Source organism: Candidozyma pseudohaemuli (assembly GCF_003013735.1).
Source record: "Candidozyma pseudohaemuli strain B12108 chromosome Unknown scaffold00010, whole genome shotgun sequence".
Lineage (NCBI taxonomy): Eukaryota > Fungi > Ascomycota > Pichiomycetes > Serinales > Metschnikowiaceae > Candidozyma > Candidozyma pseudohaemuli.
Genome location: NW_020194444.1, coordinates 237,756 through 255,761, shown reverse-complemented (window position 1 = coordinate 255,761; position 18,006 = coordinate 237,756). Strand labels below are relative to the sequence as shown.

General features: G+C 48.8%; 7 protein-coding genes across 7 annotated transcripts; 2 read left to right on the top strand and 5 right to left on the bottom strand.

Moving 5' to 3' along the window:
- Positions 1-748: 748 nt before the first annotated feature.
- Positions 749-3,049, bottom strand: CLA4 (serine/threonine protein kinase; the record flags this gene model as incomplete). The annotated part of the gene is made up of 1 exon (XM_024859087.1): positions 749-3,049. The coding sequence occupies one exon, from the start codon at positions 3,047-3,049 to the stop codon at positions 749-751; it is 2,301 nt and encodes a 766-aa protein (XP_024712761.1).
- A 2,967-nt stretch (positions 3,050-6,016) lies between these two features.
- On the top strand, positions 6,017-7,753 carry C7M61_003751 (uncharacterized protein; the record flags this gene model as incomplete). The annotated part of the gene is made up of 1 exon (XM_024859086.1): positions 6,017-7,753. The coding sequence occupies one exon, from the start codon at positions 6,017-6,019 to the stop codon at positions 7,751-7,753; it is 1,737 nt and encodes a 578-aa protein (XP_024712760.1).
- Positions 7,754-7,921: 168 nt separating this feature from the next.
- TPK1 (cAMP-dependent protein kinase catalytic subunit TPK1) lies at positions 7,922-9,061 on the bottom strand (the record flags this gene model as incomplete). Its single annotated transcript, XM_024859085.1, has 1 exon — positions 7,922-9,061. One exon carries the CDS (start codon positions 9,059-9,061, stop codon positions 7,922-7,924), a length of 1,140 nt encoding a protein of 379 aa, XP_024712759.1.
- A 664-nt stretch (positions 9,062-9,725) lies between these two features.
- Positions 9,726-13,325, bottom strand: C7M61_003749 (uncharacterized protein; the record flags this gene model as incomplete). Its single annotated transcript, XM_024859084.1, has 1 exon — positions 9,726-13,325. One exon carries the CDS (start codon positions 13,323-13,325, stop codon positions 9,726-9,728), a length of 3,600 nt encoding a protein of 1,199 aa, XP_024712758.1.
- Positions 13,326-14,362: 1,037 nt separating this feature from the next.
- Positions 14,363-15,106, bottom strand: C7M61_003748 (bifunctional 4-hydroxy-4-methyl-2-oxoglutarate aldolase/oxaloacetate decarboxylase; the record flags this gene model as incomplete). Its single annotated transcript, XM_024859083.1, has 1 exon — positions 14,363-15,106. One exon carries the CDS (start codon positions 15,104-15,106, stop codon positions 14,363-14,365), a length of 744 nt encoding a protein of 247 aa, XP_024712757.1.
- Positions 15,107-15,877: 771 nt separating this feature from the next.
- C7M61_003747 (uncharacterized protein) lies at positions 15,878-16,852 on the top strand (the record flags this gene model as incomplete). The annotated part of the gene is made up of 1 exon (XM_024859082.1): positions 15,878-16,852. One exon carries the CDS (start codon positions 15,878-15,880, stop codon positions 16,850-16,852), a length of 975 nt encoding a protein of 324 aa, XP_024712756.1.
- A 174-nt stretch (positions 16,853-17,026) lies between these two features.
- Positions 17,027-17,791, bottom strand: C7M61_003746 (uncharacterized protein; the record flags this gene model as incomplete). The annotated part of the gene is made up of 1 exon (XM_024859081.1): positions 17,027-17,791. The coding sequence occupies one exon, from the start codon at positions 17,789-17,791 to the stop codon at positions 17,027-17,029; it is 765 nt and encodes a 254-aa protein (XP_024712755.1).
- Between the last annotated feature and the right edge of the window lie 215 nt (positions 17,792-18,006).

The window sequence follows — 18,006 nt, the reverse complement described above, 5'->3', positions numbered from 1 at the left end:
AGAAGCTGCAGATACTTACTGGGATCTTCAAACAGCAGCAAGCGCTAAAAACCAGCTCACGATAAGCCTTTATGGTCACCACCGAGATGCCGGGATTTTCCAGAAATTCCATTTCCACACCGATAGAACGGCTGGTTTCAGCATACTATTTTGCATCATTTTGGACGTCTTAGTCACAGAAACCCGAATAAAGCAAGGCTTTCGTTTCGTCTCAGCCTCCTTTGAAAAAAGGCAGCTTTCTAAGCTCTCCACCTGAGCTCCCCACATAAACCACTCCACAGTCTACAGAACCATGCCACTCTGTGGCTCGATGTACCAATAAACATAATCAGCACAAGCCGTTTAACTTACATCTTTAAGCTTCTTCTAGAACGAGAAATACCCTTCACTCGCCTAGCTTTTACCTTTGCTTCCTTCACTTGCAACAGCTACCTAGAATTTATTTTGAATTTAGAATCCTACGCTTCTGCCGTCCGTGTCATTTCTTTTAACTATCCATATGAGCCGCGCCACCTTCACTGGGTTTAAATTTTGCAGCCAAATTAGGGCCAGGCACGTTTTTCCTTGGCGGTGCTTTGATAATCGTACTCGGTGCGTCAGCGAAAAATAATATAATGTAATAAATCGAGGCCTCGATGCTCGCAAGATAGATGCGTCTGCCCCTGCACCAGCGGGCGTCTTCTGCATGAATAATAATGCTGTGTCAAGGATCACGCGCCCAGGGTCTCACAACCGTGCAGTCCCTCTCTTATTGTGCAGCAGCGCTTTCCTGGTTCTTCTTCCACTCCAACAAAGGCGCTAGAACTCCAACATCGCTGCTCTTGTGCGTAATGAATGGGTCTCTCAATAGGCTGTCTGTGCTACCTCTCGCTTCGGGCTGCAAGATCAAGCAGCATGACAAAAAGTTCATCATCTCCTCGCTCACCGCCTTGGGGTTCTTCAACTCGGGCGTTCCGTTCGTGGCAATGAGATAGAGCGCCTTCAATGGCTCTTCGTTCAAGTAAGGTGGCTCACCTTCAATCATCTCGATGGTCATGATACCCAAAGACCACACATCCACCTTGCCGTCGTATTCTCTTTGCTTAACCACTTCGGGCGCCATCCAATACGGCGTTCCGACCATCGTTGCTCTTTTGCTCCTTTGATCCGTCAACTTTGCACAGAAGCCAAAGTCTGTGATTTTCACATTGCCTCTAGCATCAAGCAAAACATTGTCGGATTTGATATCTCTGTGAATAATCTGTTTGCGGTGCAAGAATTGCAAACCCTTCAATGTTTCGTGACAAATTGTGGCGATTTGGTTCTCATTGAGCTTGGACTCGTTGTTCTCGATAACTTCCGTCAAGGAACCGCCTTCCATGTACTCCATAACCACCAAAAGGTCGCTGGATCCACGCAAATAAGAATCCAAGAAATTGACAATGTTCGCGTGCTGAGAGTCCTTCATCACAAGAATTTCGTTGATGATAAGTTCCTTACGAGGCTGCACCTTGAGGTCCATCTGTTTGATGGCAACTTTTTGTCCTCTGTCCTTAGGCGCAAGCGACTCGGCAAGGTACACTTCTCCCGAAGCACCTTGGCCAGCCTTGTTGATGATGCGGAACAATGTAGATGGGTCCTTGTTGTTGACCACGGTCTTCAACTTGGCGAGGATCTGGCGGTCATTGAGCTGCTCGCGCTCTTTCTTGATCTGCTTGGTGGTCTTCGCTGGCGTTGGGGCCTTGTGAACCTTGGGGTCGACTGTCCGTGGAGGCACAGTGTCTGATTTTTGCTTAAGTGCCTCGTGAGGTTTTTCTTCATGCTTAGGACGCTGATCCTGCTTGGGCTTCAAGCGAAGTGGCTTGAGGTCAGGAAGGTCGTCCTGTGGTCTTCTCTGAGGGTCAGTCTTGGCCAACGTATGCTTGATGTTATCAGAATGGACCTTGACATCAGGATGCACGTTGCGGGGCATCACTGGAGGTGCCTGCTTAGGTGCCAGAGTGCTGATACCCAAGCCCTGTGTCTTCTTGGCAGCATCTGGAGCCTGATGACGGGGAGGTTGTGCCTGAGGTGGCTCAGGGGCCTTTCTTCTTGGTTCTTGCGGCACTGGAGCCTGTCCTGGAGCCTGTCCTGGCACAGGAGGAGCTCTTCTAGCTGGAATTAAGCTACCTGGACCTGACAGTTTAGCGAGTGAATCGGACGACTCAGGGCCCTGGGCATTCATGAGGTTCATCAATGGCGACAGGGGCTTCTGTGTCGTGTGGTAAGGAGCTGGTGGTTTTGGAGCAGCTCTGGTGGGCTTAAAGTCCATGGGCTGTTGGGCTTTAGCAGCTGGGTGTTTGGTCCAATCCTGGAAGTTCAAGGAGCCAGGGCCCTGCTTGAGTTCAGGCGTTGACACGGGTGTACCGCCATTAGAGCCATTAATATCGGAATAAAACTCCAAAACCTCAATCACCGCCACAGGGTCCTTCTTCCAGTCCTCGTTGGTGATCTTCGAGTTCAGGAGCAACTGCTTCCACGCCTCCGGGACGCCGGTGAAGTTACCACTGGCTGGGTCGAAACCCACGTGGATATTATGAGTGAAGTTTGTAGGATTAGAAACGCCCAGCGAGACGGACAGAGAGCCCAGGCCGGAGCCGATGGTGATCAACGGGCACTTGGTAGCGAACGAGTCGAGCCAGTCTAAGTGGTCGTTGTTGTTTTTGATGGAGATCAAAAGCGACTTGGCGTTGTTCTTGGGCACAATCTCAATCACGGGCGGCGTCAGCTTGGAGCTCAGGCTCGGTTTCAAGTTGATGGCGCCAATCAAGTTGAGCGGGAACAGCATGTCCAAGTCCTTGGGCTGGCTCATGTCGGCGGAAGGTTCCAGCTTGTAGAAATTGAGCGTTCTGTCGCTGATGACCATGAAACGCTTGTTCCAGCGGAACGACGTGAAACCGTCCTCCTTTAGCTGGACCCAGCCAGCCTGGCGGCGATTCGAGAGGTTCCAGTTCTTCTGTGGGGCGGAGACGGCTCCTGGGGGAGGAGGGGCACGCCGATGGTTCTTGAGGTCTGAGGTGTAGATCGACATCATTGGAGGTGTCGTTGGGGGTCTAATGCGTTGGTCGTGTTGAACAGGCGATCAATGGGTGATAAGGGAGCTAGACAATGAGTCGTAGCGAAAAAGGGGTTGGAGCGTCTAGACTGATCAAAACAAGGCAGGTGCTGTGGATAGCGTGGTCCGTTTTGGAGAACTGACGTGTTGTTTCAGTGTATTGTCTGTTGGAGATGGACTGAAGCAACAAAAGTTGTCTAAACAGCAGGTCTAAACAGCAAATGTGAATGTGGTCCTTTCAGCAACGCTGGATTGTCCAGATTCGACGGTCTGTCCTGGTGGATCAAACTATCAAACAAGAATCAAACAAGAAACGTATGGGGGAGGATGGAGCTTTTGGGTGAAAAACCAAAATACAGCGTCCAAAATGCAAAAAACGTGTTTCTTCAGTCGGCAGGTTTATCCAAATGCCGCCGTGTGTCGATCGAAAAAACGTGGAACTCGTGGACCGGTTTTTTAAACGAATATGCTGGAGGTGGTGAGTTGAGAATTTAAAATGGTTTCGACCGCGTCGCGGCCCTAAAAGAGGAATAAGGGAGATTGACGAGCACCGGGTAGCCCAAAATGGCGTTTTTCGGGCCGGGAAAAAAAAGCACCCCCGAAAGTGGGCACGGAGATTACGATTATTGTATTGGAATCTCGACTTTCTCGCTGCTTCCTGGTTTTTCACCGGGTGCTTCGTTTTGCAGCCATTCGTGCACATTCTCGGCGCAGTGCCTGAACGTGGGGGACGAGCATGGCAGATCGGTTTTCCAGGGGTGGGACGAAAAGTATATAAGGGGACGGATTCGCTGGTTTTTTTCTACAGATTTTTTAACTTCTTCTTCTTCTTCTGGTTTCGTGGAGGCGGTCGCCTGCTTTCCGCTCGGTTCTGGCGCCAAACGGGTCCTGGCCACACAGACGTGAAGGAGGCTTTCGAAGGCTTTTCTAGCCTCAGCCGGCGATTGCTTCAGGGAGGTTTCTGGTCTGACGCGTTGATCTGCTGGATTGTGGCGATGCTGAGGTTAGGAGGAGCGGGGTCTGTGGATAGAGAATGGGATAGGGGTGGAGGGAAGTAGAGGGTGAAGGGAGGTGAGAGGCAGAGTCGTCGTTTAGGGATTATAAAAGCTGCTCGACTGTGGCGATGGGGAAGGGTGGGGGTAATTTTGGCAGTCAAGGGTCTGCTGTTTGTGGCTTAGGGGTGAAATTGTTGGAGGATTGTAGAAAACAACAGGCCTTCATTGTTCCTGCTGGAGGCACTTAGACGAGGAGTTTGTAGGTATACGAGGCGTCGGTGGGGGGTGGAGTGTTGAAGGGGTGTTGAAGAGGAAGAGGAAGTAAGGGGATTCAGCTTTGTAGGCTTTTCAATGGCCTTTGTTGGTTCATTGGATGAGATGTTTGAAGATGGTGAAATTTTCAGAGTTGATGAAGGGCACCTTTGTTGTAGTCTGCTTCTCGTTTCTCTTCAATTCGCTCAAGTTCTGAATTATTGGGACGGCTGTTCTAAAATGAGAATAAGGCGGCCTCCAAATGGTGAATTAATAGTGGAGGTTTCGATTGCATTGACCACCCAAATGGAAGACCGCTTCGAGACTCATTGTCCAATAAAGCAGGAAATATCGAACGAACTTCAGTTGACAATAAGAATATTTTACTTGACAATCAAAACGATAGAAAATCACAATTGAGCTTTTTTGTGGTATCAAAGGAAAGGCTATCATCAGGATCACCAGGATCATCAGTCTTCAGTTCATGAAGAGTACTATCATGCTTGAATTCACTACAAAGAGCTAAAAAGCTTACAGTAGCACTACCATCAGTTTTGTTGAAGATTTAAAAAACTGGTGATCAATTCATCGTTTTTCAAGGTCGGATCATCAATTGTTGGACGTCAGAGCCTAGATCTGCACCCTATCACAGGTGGCTGCAAATTAGTCATCACAAGAAGAAACGTACAATTCGAGAAATAGTGATTCTTCTATGGCATGGATCTGAAGAATAAATGTTTAATTAGAGAATGTAAAAGATGGCATGGCTGGTTAGTGTGGGTTCGATGAACTTGAGGAGGATATGGTGTAATACCTTTGCTGAGTATATATGTTCCACCTCCAATTGCCTTACTTCAATAGCTCTTGACGTCTATGGTAATTCACTAGGACTCCATGGAAAGCATTCACCTCCAAATAAAAAAAGCAAAACAAAACAAAGAAAAAAAAAAAGCACAATTGGTCGGTCATAGGTCGACAGAGATGATGGTCAACCAGCCACTAGACTTCACTAAATCTCACACACTGAACTGTCTTGATTCAACGGTCAGAAGCTAGAAAACTAGATTCAAGGCCCCACTGGATTTCTAAGCAAATTTCGTCGAATGGCCCCGTCTCGGCCCAATCTCCAACTTTCACCTCTCCATCTCTCTACACCACTTCCGTTCCAACCTTCAACGGCACCTTCAACGGCATGCCACCCTTCTAAAAACTCAATCCTGACTAATTGCATCGCATTACATCGATTGCATGAACGAAAAACGGCCTCGTCTAAAGTCTAACCCAAAACTCGCCTCATGTCCAAAACCTTCTTTGACGCACCCTCCTGTCAAGCACCATTACACAATGTCCCGAAGCATTCAATTCCGGGATTCCAGGCAAACTCAATTGGAAAAAAGACTCAACCAAAAACCCTCAAATATCCAAAATCACTCAATTAAGGTTAATTCTACCTCACCCTCTCATTCACCCAACCTGTCAATCCGCACTGGGTGCAAAATGCTGCACAACACTCGTATATCCACGTCTTCTCCTATAAACTTTCCACTACCCGAAAATAGCAATCCTTCGAATTTGCAGAAGTCTCCAATTTTCCAATCCACCTTGGCTTCCCCAAAATCGCCCCCCTCCAAAGTCACCTACCCACGGTCCCGCATCGCCAAATTTCGCATCATCAACTCCACCTTTTCCACCAACCATGGGCCTTTTCTCCCGGAAAGACCGGCCCCGGCTGCCCAAACCGCCATCGGGCGCCTCCCACACGCCGCAAAAGGAAAAATCCCACTCGGCATCGCCAAATCCCGAAAATAAGCCCGCCTCCTCCTTGGTTCCTCCAAAACCAAGCCTACCCAGACAAATCAGCACAGAACACGCCAACAACTTCGCCGAGGACGAAGAGGACGACGAGTCGGACGACCTGGACTACGAGCCCCACATGCACACGTTCCTCCCGCGTGACAGGCCGTCGGTGTCTCAGTTATCGACTTTGATGGGGTACTGTGGAATCGGGCTGGATCTGAAGGAAGGGCTCCAAAAGGCCGCCAACGAGGAGCTGAAACGGACGTTTTCGTTGCTCGACGAAAGCTTCAAAATCACGCGTTTGCTGCCGACCATGAGCCGCAAGGATAAGCTTCTCGAGGCGTCCATTATCGATGAGGCCCAGGTTGCGCTTATCAACAGACTCAAGGAGGAGCTCAACGCCGTGATCGACATCAAGGGCAAACTCCCGGAGCAGTATTTGCTTCTAAAGGACCACAAAACGCTCCATCAGCGATATGGTGCTGTCAAAGACGTTGTAGGTCGTGGAGCCTACGGTGTTATCAAGCTCATAGATTCTGGTGAAGAGGACCGGGTATATGCCGTCAAGGAGCTACAGAAACGCAACCAGGATAACAAAACAGAGCCCACGGATAAGTTCATTGACCGGGTCATTTCCGAATTCATCTTGTCGTCAGCCCTAAACAACAAGAACATCGTCAGAACCGTCGATCTCATGGTCACACTCCCACCAATCGACAGCACCGGCGCCTCGCTCAAAGTCAACCAGGTGATGGTGGCGCTGAACGGCGGCACCCTTTTTGCATACCTCAAGAAATGTGTCTCCAACAAGCACTACGTTTCCATCGACGACATCGATTGCATGATCAAGCAGATCGCCAGGGGCCTCTGGTACATGCACCAGCACGGCGTGGCCCACTGTGACTTGAAGTTGGAGAATATCTTGATCGACTACGACGAGGAGCTGATCCAGCCGGGGCGAAACGGCAAGATGGCTCGGATGAACCTCAAAATCTCCGATTTCGGCAAATCCAGCGTTTTCAGAACAAAGTGGGATCTGACGGAGCAGTTCTGGCCTGCGTCCAACGGGCCCATTGGCTCCGAACCGTATATGGCGCCGGAAGAACATGGGAAATTGTGCAAAAGCTGGTCTTTGGCTAAGAAGGATAGCTGGGCTTTGGGTGTGTTGATCTTGGTCTTGTACAATGTGAGACGCCACTATTTCTGTGGAGCTTCTGACAATTTTGTGGTGACGACTTACTACGATAAAGCGTCCAAGGAAGAAGATTCCAGAGCATACGGCAGCACGTACTTGTGGAAACGGACCGATTTGAAGCCGCTTTCTCATAAAAAATACAGAGATTCGGTTTTCGGCGAATACGTTAACAATGCCATGGTGGCAGACTACAACAGCAAAACACAAGAATGGAACATCAAGAAAGAAGGCAGTTTCATTCCTATAGAGACGCTTTTTGACAAAGGCAGCGATAACGAGTCGGACGAAGACGACAGTGACGAAGAAGGTTTCGAAGAGTCCGACTACGAAATACGGCGTCTCTTCATTTACAAGTTGCTCGACATGGATCCGTCTACAAGATTAACCGTGGACGACCTCTTGAGCGGCGCCTGGATCAACGACGTTGAAAGCTGTGCTTGATATGTATGAACATGATTAGGTAAGAGTACAATACGGACCTTCGCCCGGGGCGACAAACACCAAAGGCAAAAGCCACATGCAACGGGAACTGAAGATTAACGTGAATGAAGTGAAATGACGGCCACGCCATCATGCAATGCAAGAGAGTAGGATTCGATTTACCAACCTTTAAAAGTCAGCGAAAAGCTCCCCATACGGATCGTCGACGCCCGTGATACCGTAATCGAGTTCCTTGTCCTCGGGATAACGGTCGAACTGCGATGTGTCGCCCACACCGGACGTGATGGGCGGCTCGTACGGCGTCTCAATGTCTCTCGAAAGTAGACGCTCCCAAATGACCTCCTTGAACCACGGGTGGTTCTTCACATCGTCACTGCCGTTCTGAAGATTACCTAGTCTCTGCGTCAAGTCCTTCACAATGAGTTTCTGGAGCAAGTCGAGGATGTCGGGCGGTAAGTAGTCTGGGTACGTGATGGTACCGTTCAAGATGTTCTCGTACGTTTTCATGGGCGTGGGGTCGTAGAACGGCGTGTAGCCCGTGAGCATCTCAAAAATAAGAATGCCAAAGGACCACCAGTCCACGGATTTGTTATACGGCTTGGTTGCCACCACTTCCGGCGCAATGTAGTCCGGCGTACCGCACAAGGTGTATGTCACGTCGGTGACCTCTTTGGCAAAGCCGAAATCGGTAAGCTTGATGTGCCCGTTTTTGTCCAAGAGAATGTTCTCTGGCTTCAAGTCTCTGTAGATGATATCAAGGTTGTGGAGGTACTCGATGGCGAGAAACACTTCGGCAGCGTAAAACTTAGCCACGGGTGTAGGAAACCGCTGAGACTTACGCAACAAGGAGAAAAGCTCACCGCCTTCGATGTAGTCCATAATCATAAACAAGTTGTGGCAGTCCTGGAACGTGCCCCACATGCGGATGATGAACGGATGCTGCGCGAGCTTCAACATTCTCCTCTCATCGTTGGTGTGTTCCACCTGTTTCATGTTGATGACCCTCTCCTTCTTCAATGTCTTCATGGCGTAGAACCGGCCGTTGTGGACCGACCGTGACAAGTGCACACGGCCAAACGAGCCCGTGCCCAACGTCCGAAGAATCTGGAAATCGTTCAACAGGTACTTGCCCTTTGTGGTGACATCGCGATGCTTATTCTTGCTGGATTTCTGCGCCGGCTGGTTCTGGTTCAGGGCGGCTCCTCCGGCGGCTGCGGCGGCGGCCGTGTCGTGGTTCAGCGCCTCTGAGTTCGGACCCACCGGGGTGTTGTTTTGCTGACCAGCCTGTTGGGTCTCGTGATAGTCCATGTGGGAAAGGCGGGGGGTTGGATAGAAAATTAAGCGGGTTGCGGGATCAGCGGGAACACGAGCCGAAAAAGGTAAAAAATGATAGCGCTGGAATGTATTTCCTGGCGGGCCTGGCGGGTAGTCGTGGAAAAGCTCCCAGTTATCACTTTTAGATTTCTCACTTTCGCTCTTTCTCACTTCCTGTAAGCAGTATCCCAGATGTCAAAACGGTGGGCGCAGAGACAGGAATAGTGTGAAAGCCGCAAGGGAGCGAGGTGGGAAGTTGGGTTTTAAACAGCACAAAGAAGGCGTGGGGTTTGGCCAATCAGATCGTGCCGTTTGGGCCCTGGTTCGGGCCAGCACGTGATTCCCACGCTTCTCTCCCTCTTTTCTTTTCTTGTGTAAGCCGACTCAGTTTCATCTCCCCTCCTGTGATTACGCTGCCGCTATAGCGTTTGCTTTAAAATGCCTCATGCCGTCGGCTTTTTTTCGCAACTATGCTTTTTTCTCTTCCCTTTTCGTCCTCGGCTCTCTGCACTACCTACAACTGGCTGCAAACAGGTAGCCTGAGGAAAAAAAAAAAAAAAAAATATGGCCTTTGTCGCCAAGATCCCGCCGCAACACACCGCTCCGTATCTGTCTGGCCTGCTTCCCCTGTGCATGAAAATCGTCATTTAACCTTGTCTCACCTCACCCAGTACTCGTCTATATCCACCACATCGTCCATGTCAGACTGCTCCGGGTTCGTATCTGACGCATCGTCCTCTTCGTCTTGCCTGTTTTCTCCAGAACTCTCTGCAACGTCATCGGCGGAATCGTAACCGAATCCTTCCCCGCCTCGATTGACGTCTCTACGGATTCTCGTCCCATCTCGGCTGCTTATGATGTTGCTCATACGCCTGAGGGGATGGCGCTCTTCACTGTGCGCTGGTCCGCCTGCTTGAGGTTCGTTGCCTGATGCATGGCCCGAAACCAATCCGGTAATTTGGGAAAGCGCTGTCTTGGACTTTTCGTACAAGTTGTTGGCGTTCAAGAGGTCAAACCGCTCAATGCGTGAACCTCCACGGCCTTTGAACTTGGGCTTCGACATGTCCAAGATAATGTGCTGCAAAATATGGCTGAATCCGTAGCGATGTAACAACTTGGCCTTGTCTTCTGCACTCATCTCTGTGTCGTCTTCTTCGGGCTGCGTCGCATCATTATCGTCTTCCTCGTCGTCTTCGCTTTCCTCAATCACGATATTGGAAGAGCTGAACAATTGCCTCTCTTCACTGTGGGGATCGCTATGCGTTCTGTGGCCAACAGTATCCATAAGAGAGAAACTCACCTTGTCTGGAACTTGGTAGCCGAAGGCATCGTCCTTCCATGTCAAATTGATGAGAATCCATGTAATGGAGAGCTTCACCTCAATGAGCTGATTGGCCAATTTCACTCTCTCATTGAGATTGTGTCCGCAAAGCTTGAGCTCTAGCTTCTCGGTGAGTCTAGCTTTCAAGATGCGTTTCCAAATCTCGAGAATGGACTTCGATGGGAAATCCAGCTTCTTGAAGATTCTCATGTTCGTGTAGCGATGGTCTTCCACAAAGTTAACACCCACTAGAAGCCTCACGTACTCTGTATTCTTAATCAACCCAAAGAAGAACTCGTCGGAATTGAAAAATTCCTCTTCATCATGGACCTTTCCATCGTCGGTGAACAAGTTGAAGCTGAGGAGGTTCTTCAAAAGGTAGTCATGCCATGTAGCGGGAGAAGAGTGATTTCCATCCTGGCTCTCTTCCTTAACGTATTCAAGGTACGACTCACTAAGGGCTTCACTGAAGAACGACGATGCGGCCGTGAGGTTTCTCATGATCTCAAATGCGAGTATCTTGTGCTGAACAAGCAATCCATGAAGCTCAGCATCCTCCTCCACATTACCAGAGAGACCGTAGAGCGACTTTTCAAAGATCAACGTCAACAGGATAAAGTCCCACAAAATCTTGCTGTTCTCTTCATTCTCATTGTACAAGTAACTCTTCACCACCTGTAATACAGTGAGTTGCTCGCGGAGATTCTCGTAGGTGATCTCCTTCTCCTCCTCTTCAGTATACTTGATATCATCGTCGCTGAGCGATTCGGTCTGGAAAACCTTGGACAAATCCAGCAAGAACGAGTCGTGGTTGACAATCTCGTACCGGAAAGAGCTGAAGTCGAGAATGAAGTTAGCAATCGACGCAAGAAGAATGACCCTCTTCACACAAAGCGTCTTTCTTGGTGGAGCGTATTGAAGCGTCAAGTCTGGCTTGGCCTTGACGAAGTATTGCATTGCATACTTGACGTGGTCAAGCAGGCCGAGGATCTCTAAAAGACTAGAAACAAAACTGCCGCGTCTCTTGAACGAAGCTTCCTTGTTGTATCTAACCTTTACAATATCGATAATGTCCTCGTGAGCGTTGGCCTCATTGGGGTTCAATACGGTATCATCGTCAACATCAAAGACACTCTTGATGGAATTGCAGTCCACGAAAAAAGTCCGCAAGGTGGGGATAGATCTCGAAAGGGATCTCACCAAGTAGATTGTTTGGGTGAAGATAGGGTGCTCAATCAACGTGTAGATAATGCCAAGGTTCTTACCAAACCAAGTGAGAACTTTCGTTTGATCCAGCTTGGAAGAGTCTTGAAGAATCTTGCCCAAGACATCGTAACCCAAGAGCATTTGCAGGATCAAAAAGCGGTAATCATCTATGAGCTCAAAAATCGTGAGACACAAGAAGTTGGGCGACAGGGCCTTTGTGGCCTTCAGTTCCAGGAATTTCGTAACTCTACGACGGTAGTCATCGTTGGAGCTTGTGTAGACGCTCAAAAGCTGGAGATAATCTGAAATTTGCTCCAAGTTGGTCAGATGAAGAGCAGTCTCGCCACGGTTGTCAGAGCCCAAACGGTGTTTTGTGAGGGTTGTGAAATCCGTAAGTTTCTTGCCTTCCTTGGCAGCCACTTTTAGCTTGAAAAGCGTTGCAAAAATCGGCGTACGTCTTATGAGAGACTGGAGGTCTTTCATGATCTTTATGTCGACATTGGTGTTGTGCAAGTGCAACGACATACGGGGGTACTTGAGGCATAACCCAGAAAGCACGGAAACCGGAAGACTAAGGAATGGCGGAACAGAGTCCTTTTGTGAGAGATCAGCGTCCAAAAGCTCAATGATGCGGGGAAAGAGCTTCTCGTAGGTCTTGAAGATGATCTCTTCAGAAGCCGAGCCCAGATCCTCAAGCGCTGAAAGATAGAAATGGATCAAATTGAGCGTTGCAACGTTGAGCAAATGGCAACCGTCGCATTTGAGCAAAAGTACCATGCATAAAAACACCTCCTTCGATGTGAAGAAGGCCAGGTCAAGCGGGAGCGCTCTGTTTCTCTCCTTGGTGTGATTGAGCAATTGGGCAGCTGCAACAACTAGCGAGGTGATGAAGTCCACCTCGAAAATATCCCGTAGAAGTCTCTTGTCGCCTATGATGTTGGGCGACACCTTTTCTAGAAAGTGTCCTTGACTGGGCAAACCATCCACGTAGTGATTGTGCAATTGAGCAAATTCTCTGTGGAGCCTGAGCAAACAGAGTCTGAGCAAGGGGCCGCCGAAAGTCTCGGAAAGACGCTTAGAAGCTCCCTTAAGCAAGAACGGGAGCAGGTTCAAGCTCGAAATCACGGCTCGTTGGAGTGTCAGAGCAGAATTGGGCGATTTGGTGTCGTCACATATAAGCAACGCCGTGGTCAATTTGTACAAGCTTTCGTAGCTGGATTCGGTGAGTGCCACGCTGCCTGAGCTGGCAAAAACAAGCATGATCCAGAGACTATCACAGAGCACTTTCTGGAGGTCGATTCTGGCATCGGCAGTTTCCGGGCCGATTGGGGCCAGGGTGTCGCCCAAAGCCGGGAGAAACGTCTGGATGACCCATTCAAAGAAATCCGTGATCAATGGCACCGATTCAGCCAAGCACAGCGCATCCACCGCAACCTTTTCGTCCAGATTCTGGAGGTCAGCGACAAAACACGCTAGAATACGCAAAATGACGACTTTGTCGTGGAGATGGCGTGTTTTGGACACGTCAGGGAGCAGCTGTTCTCTTTGCACGGCCTCCAAGTCCTTGTACAACTCCTGAAGAAGCCAAGCGACAAAGTGTGGTTCTTGAAGAACCTTGATCTTTAGGTCTCGATTTCCAATTAGCTGAAGCCTAAGGTCGGCCATGGTGTCCGGAAGTCCCGAGGCGCCGTTCGGGCGGCCGTTCAAATGTGCATATGTGTCCAAAGGCATGTTTTGAAGAAGTGGTTGTTGAAGTGTGGGGACTGAGTACCGAGATCGCAGATAAGGTGAGGTTGAGTGCGGTAGCAAAGAATGGGGGCGAATTGGGGGCGGGGCAGAAATGGGGGATAATTGGGGGATGGGTGGTTCCAAACGTGGGGGATTCGACACTGGGGTTGCTTTTTTCGTGGGGTGTCGTTGGAGGTCTCTTCGAATTGCTGCAAAATGGGTGTCGCAGGTGATGTCTTACGAGGAGGGGCAGGTCTGGCAGGGTGGGGGAGCAAAGGAAGGAAGAAAGGTTTTGGTTTTGGGGGAGTTGAAAAAGATGGGATTTTGCCTTTTTATATAGTTTTTGGTTTTGGTGATGGTACGGTGGCAAGTGGAGGTGCTGCGATTCTGAGACATGGAAGTGAGGTGAGTCAGAGCGGTGGCAAGGGTGGAGGATATAGAGGTTTTGGGGCGTTTGGAGAGTTTTTTTTTTTTTGATGGAAGGGATTTTGAAGAAATAGAAATTGTGGAATTAGAAATGGGCTTCGGGTGTGGAAGAAGACAATGTGGGATATTCGCTGGTTGGTAGATTTTCAGATATCGTCAGATCTGCTTAAATCCAAGAGGCTATTTGGACAGCTGTAAAGGAATTGATCCAGTTGGCTGTAGAGTATGAGTCTGTTAACGACTATAGATTTGATTCGATTCCTGATTTTATCGGTATCATCCTTTGGATATAGGGAATCCTCCAGAAGGACAACAGTTCGAAGGATGGGCTTGGAAACTCTAGTTTCACATTGATACTTATGTCCCTTTTGGACTTCTTTTTGAGTTTTAGTTCTTATAACTATCCAGGACATGCAATTGGACTCTTTGCAGATGCCAAAAACTTTTAAATTATCAGTCTTCACCTTCATTCAAACCACATCTTCTGAAACCATTCAATATCACACCACCACTTTAAACTACGAACTCACTTCAGAAGTTCCTCAATACCAATGGCAAGATCAACTCATCCCCCACGCTACAATTCCTCAAATAGTCCCGTCTATTCAACCATACTAGATCTTTCCACGCCAGAACTTCTGGCTCTCGGCAGCAGGCTTACCGGCCTTGATGTCCTCACTCACATGCGTGTCGGCATTCACACGCTTGGGAATGTAATCCAACACCTTATCGAGGTCAATGTCCGCCTCGGGACCCTCCGTGTGTCCAATGGGGATTCTCACCACACCGTTCTGGTCAGCAACCACAATGTCGTTGGGCAAAACACGAATCGTCTCTTCGCCATCCACACTAGCCACCTTCACCGAAACAGGCACGTTGATGCCCACCACCTTCACCACAGGCTGGCCAGCAGTAGTGCCTACGCCGTAACTCCACACCGGGTAGTTGAGGTCGTTGTGCTCCGCCAAGTCCCGGATCCGGCCGAGAATGACCGACCCGGCGGCCTCCCTGTAATTGGCTCTCGTCAGCATCAAGCCGCCGTACAACGCGTTGTTTACCTTGACGTAAGGAGCTCCTGTTTGTTGGAGTTCCTCAGTGACCGCCATCACAAGCATGCTGTTTTTGGGGATTTCGTCAATGTAGCTCTGTTTCACCGCGGAACGAGGATCCAGTTTTGGAGCGTAAAGCACAGTATACGCTAGTCCCACCGCAGAAGAGGCACCTGAGTTTGGGGTGTTCCCAATAGGGCTTCTCTGGACGAGGTTGGGGATGAAACCGCCATTTTTCAAGCCGTAGTTGGCCAATGCGTCGGAAATGTCGCACGGGGTGTACTTGGCGAGGGTGTTTCTGACCGACATTCTTCAGGGGTTGAGTTTCAATAAAGAGTGGGTAGTTGAAGGTTGGTGATAATCGCGGAATCTGGGGTACCCGGTTTCGGACCCGGAGGTGCACATGAAAAGGGGTGGGCTAAAGAGGTTTAGGGTCAATGGGGGAGGAGCAGTATTAATTTTGTTGGAATGTTTCAAATTTTTAAAAATCGAGGTATTGTTGGTGGTTTTTGAAGGACCGTTTTGTGGGGTTGTGGAGGAGTCTGGGGTACAGTGGCTGCGAAAGAGTCAGATTGGGGGAGGGTCAAGCTGGAGAGTGATATCGGGTTCCAAAAAACAGGCACTTTCTTGAATTTTAGAGTTTTGTTGATCGTTGGAGGACGGTAATATTGTATTTGGAAAGTTCAGGCAGGCTTTCTATTGTGGCAGTTATGGATGATCTGGTCCACTGACCTCAGTAAGGTAGTCAATGTAATTGTTGAAAGAAGCCTAAAAAAAAGGGGTGAAGAAGATACAGTCATGTTTTCATGAATATAGATGGAAAATTAAGACCGGCTTATTAAACACTGAACTTGCGGATCCTTGGAGTAGCTGCATCGATACTTCATTCGAAATGCACTACATCAATTGATTATGGATGCTACTAAAACCGCCCTGAAAACCTTCGAACTCATATTTGTACCCCCTCCATTGAATTAAAAACGTATATGAATAGCTACTCTACCTCCCCCATGATTCTTTTCTCACCAACGCTGTTTGTACCTTTGCGAAACAACCAGCTACTACTTCTTCACCTCTATCATGTCTATGCTTTCTCGTATCCACCAAAGCTTCCATAGCACCCGATACCCTCGTTTCTGTCCCCTCCCGCAAAGACCAATAGGAGAGGAAATATCAATTTCTGAATACAAGTTCGAGAGTGAGCCATTGATGCAAGAATCTCCCATGGACGTCCAGGATCTTCTCGATGTCAAGGGAATTGAAGATCTTAAATTGAAGGCACTAGTGGAAGAGCACCATCTCCGAACTCGTATCAAGAAACGGTTCAAGCGGGTGGCTGCTTACCTCTTTAAGAAAGAGACGCCCATGCTTCTTTCCAAAAAGGTGCTTTGTGAAGAAGGAGTACCGTCTTTTTACAAAGCAGCCAAGAAGGAAAATCGCAAGCCAAAAGTCTTTCGTCGTTATGTGGACCCTCTAGAATACGAGTTGCCGAAGTACAAGTGTCTCAAGCAACAGATGGAAAGTCGACTTCCGTACGATTATCCTGATGCTTTTGAGAATTATTCAGATGGTTCTAGTATCGAGTTTGAGGATGACGGTGAGTCTTTTGGCTCCTTTGTGGGGTCCCAAAACCAGGAGAACCAGGACGAAGGATGTGAGGCTGGTGAAGTTTTGAATATATCTTCATTAGGTTATCAAAGCCTTGGACAAAAACATAATGATTTTTCACTGATGCCCGATTTTTCCCTTGAAAATAAGACAATTGGCTTCTGCAAAACTAAGACCTTGCCTAGTGAAGTAGGCAATTTGAGGACCTACTATTCCACCAATGCATCACTTCCAGGAAGCCAAAACATGGAGTACCACCCCTTCAAGACCACCGGAGGCACACTAGGACTGAGAATCCAGAACGCACTCGAAAAGCTTCAACAAAGTACCCAGGAGAATATCGTTGCTTCTGAAAGTGGTGATCTTGGTAAGACAAGAGACGAGAGGATCGTGTTTCATCTGTCACGGCAGCTAGGGCTCCGGAGGTGCAAGACTAGTGGTAATTAGAAATTATCATCAAAGAGGGAATGTAGTTCCTGCCTTAGAAACGCACATATAATCAGAATACCTCTCCAACCTAGGGAAGCCTACACCCACTCAATAAATACATGCATCGAACGGATCCGTCGATACGAAGCACCCAAAGGTCAATCTCCCCAGGCCACTCCGTCCTATGTACAATCACTCGAGACGCTTCCGCAACTCCTTCAAACGCTCCTTTCCAACATCCCCATCAATGCCGTGCTCCTCGTCGGTCTCGTGCACACGCACACGGTCCTTCTCCGTTCGAGGCCCCACCTCGTCCTCCTTGGTGTCCTCCTGGAGCGGAACAATGTTCTGAGCCACCTTGAACCGATTGAGGTTCTGGAGAAAGTCAGCGCTCAACTCGTAGTCTTTGAGCACCGTCTCGTTGGTCACGCCTTCGTCGTGGTATGCATTCAAAATCGCCAGAAGCGTCTTGGGGTGGATCATTGTGCGCTGGTGGGTCAGCAGCGAGTCAAGCTGGTCCTTGACTTCTTTCTGGCCCTTCTCGTAGAGAGCTTTTCTGTTGAGAAGCTGCTTCAACGCCCTGACATCGAGCTGCTGATTGGGCTGTTTCACGTCTTCGCTCTGGATCTGGCGCCCTAGCTTGCTGATGGAATCTATAAACGCCTGGTCAGCCGTGGGGTCCATTCCATCCTTGCCTGGGGGATTATTGCCAGCAGGACTCTGGAATCTGTGTTGCTGAGGGGCCACTTGTTGATTTTTGTTTTGAGATTCTTCATTTTGCTTTTGGTCATTCGATTTAGGCGCTTCTTGGGCCTCAGCTTGAGCTGCTGCTGACTTCTCGAATTGCTCCTTGAGTGCCTGAGGGGGAAGATGGGCCCTGGAGCTCCGCGTGATCTTGTCTGTGTTGACGATGTTTTTGGTGAGCTTTCTAGCAGGTTTTGATGCTGAGCCGCCCATGTTTGAGGAGAAATGCTGGTGCTTTAGTAATGTAGAATGAGGTAGTATATGATTTGATGCTCATCTGCGCGCTGATCTGGGGAAGCTGCTGGGGGTGATTTAAGGTTTAGAGGGTTTTATAGAAATTGAGGCAGATTGAAAAAATAGGAGTATTTGTATATTTTTCAAAAATTTGGATATGTAAGTGCCATTTACGTATGAGAAGCGGACGAACG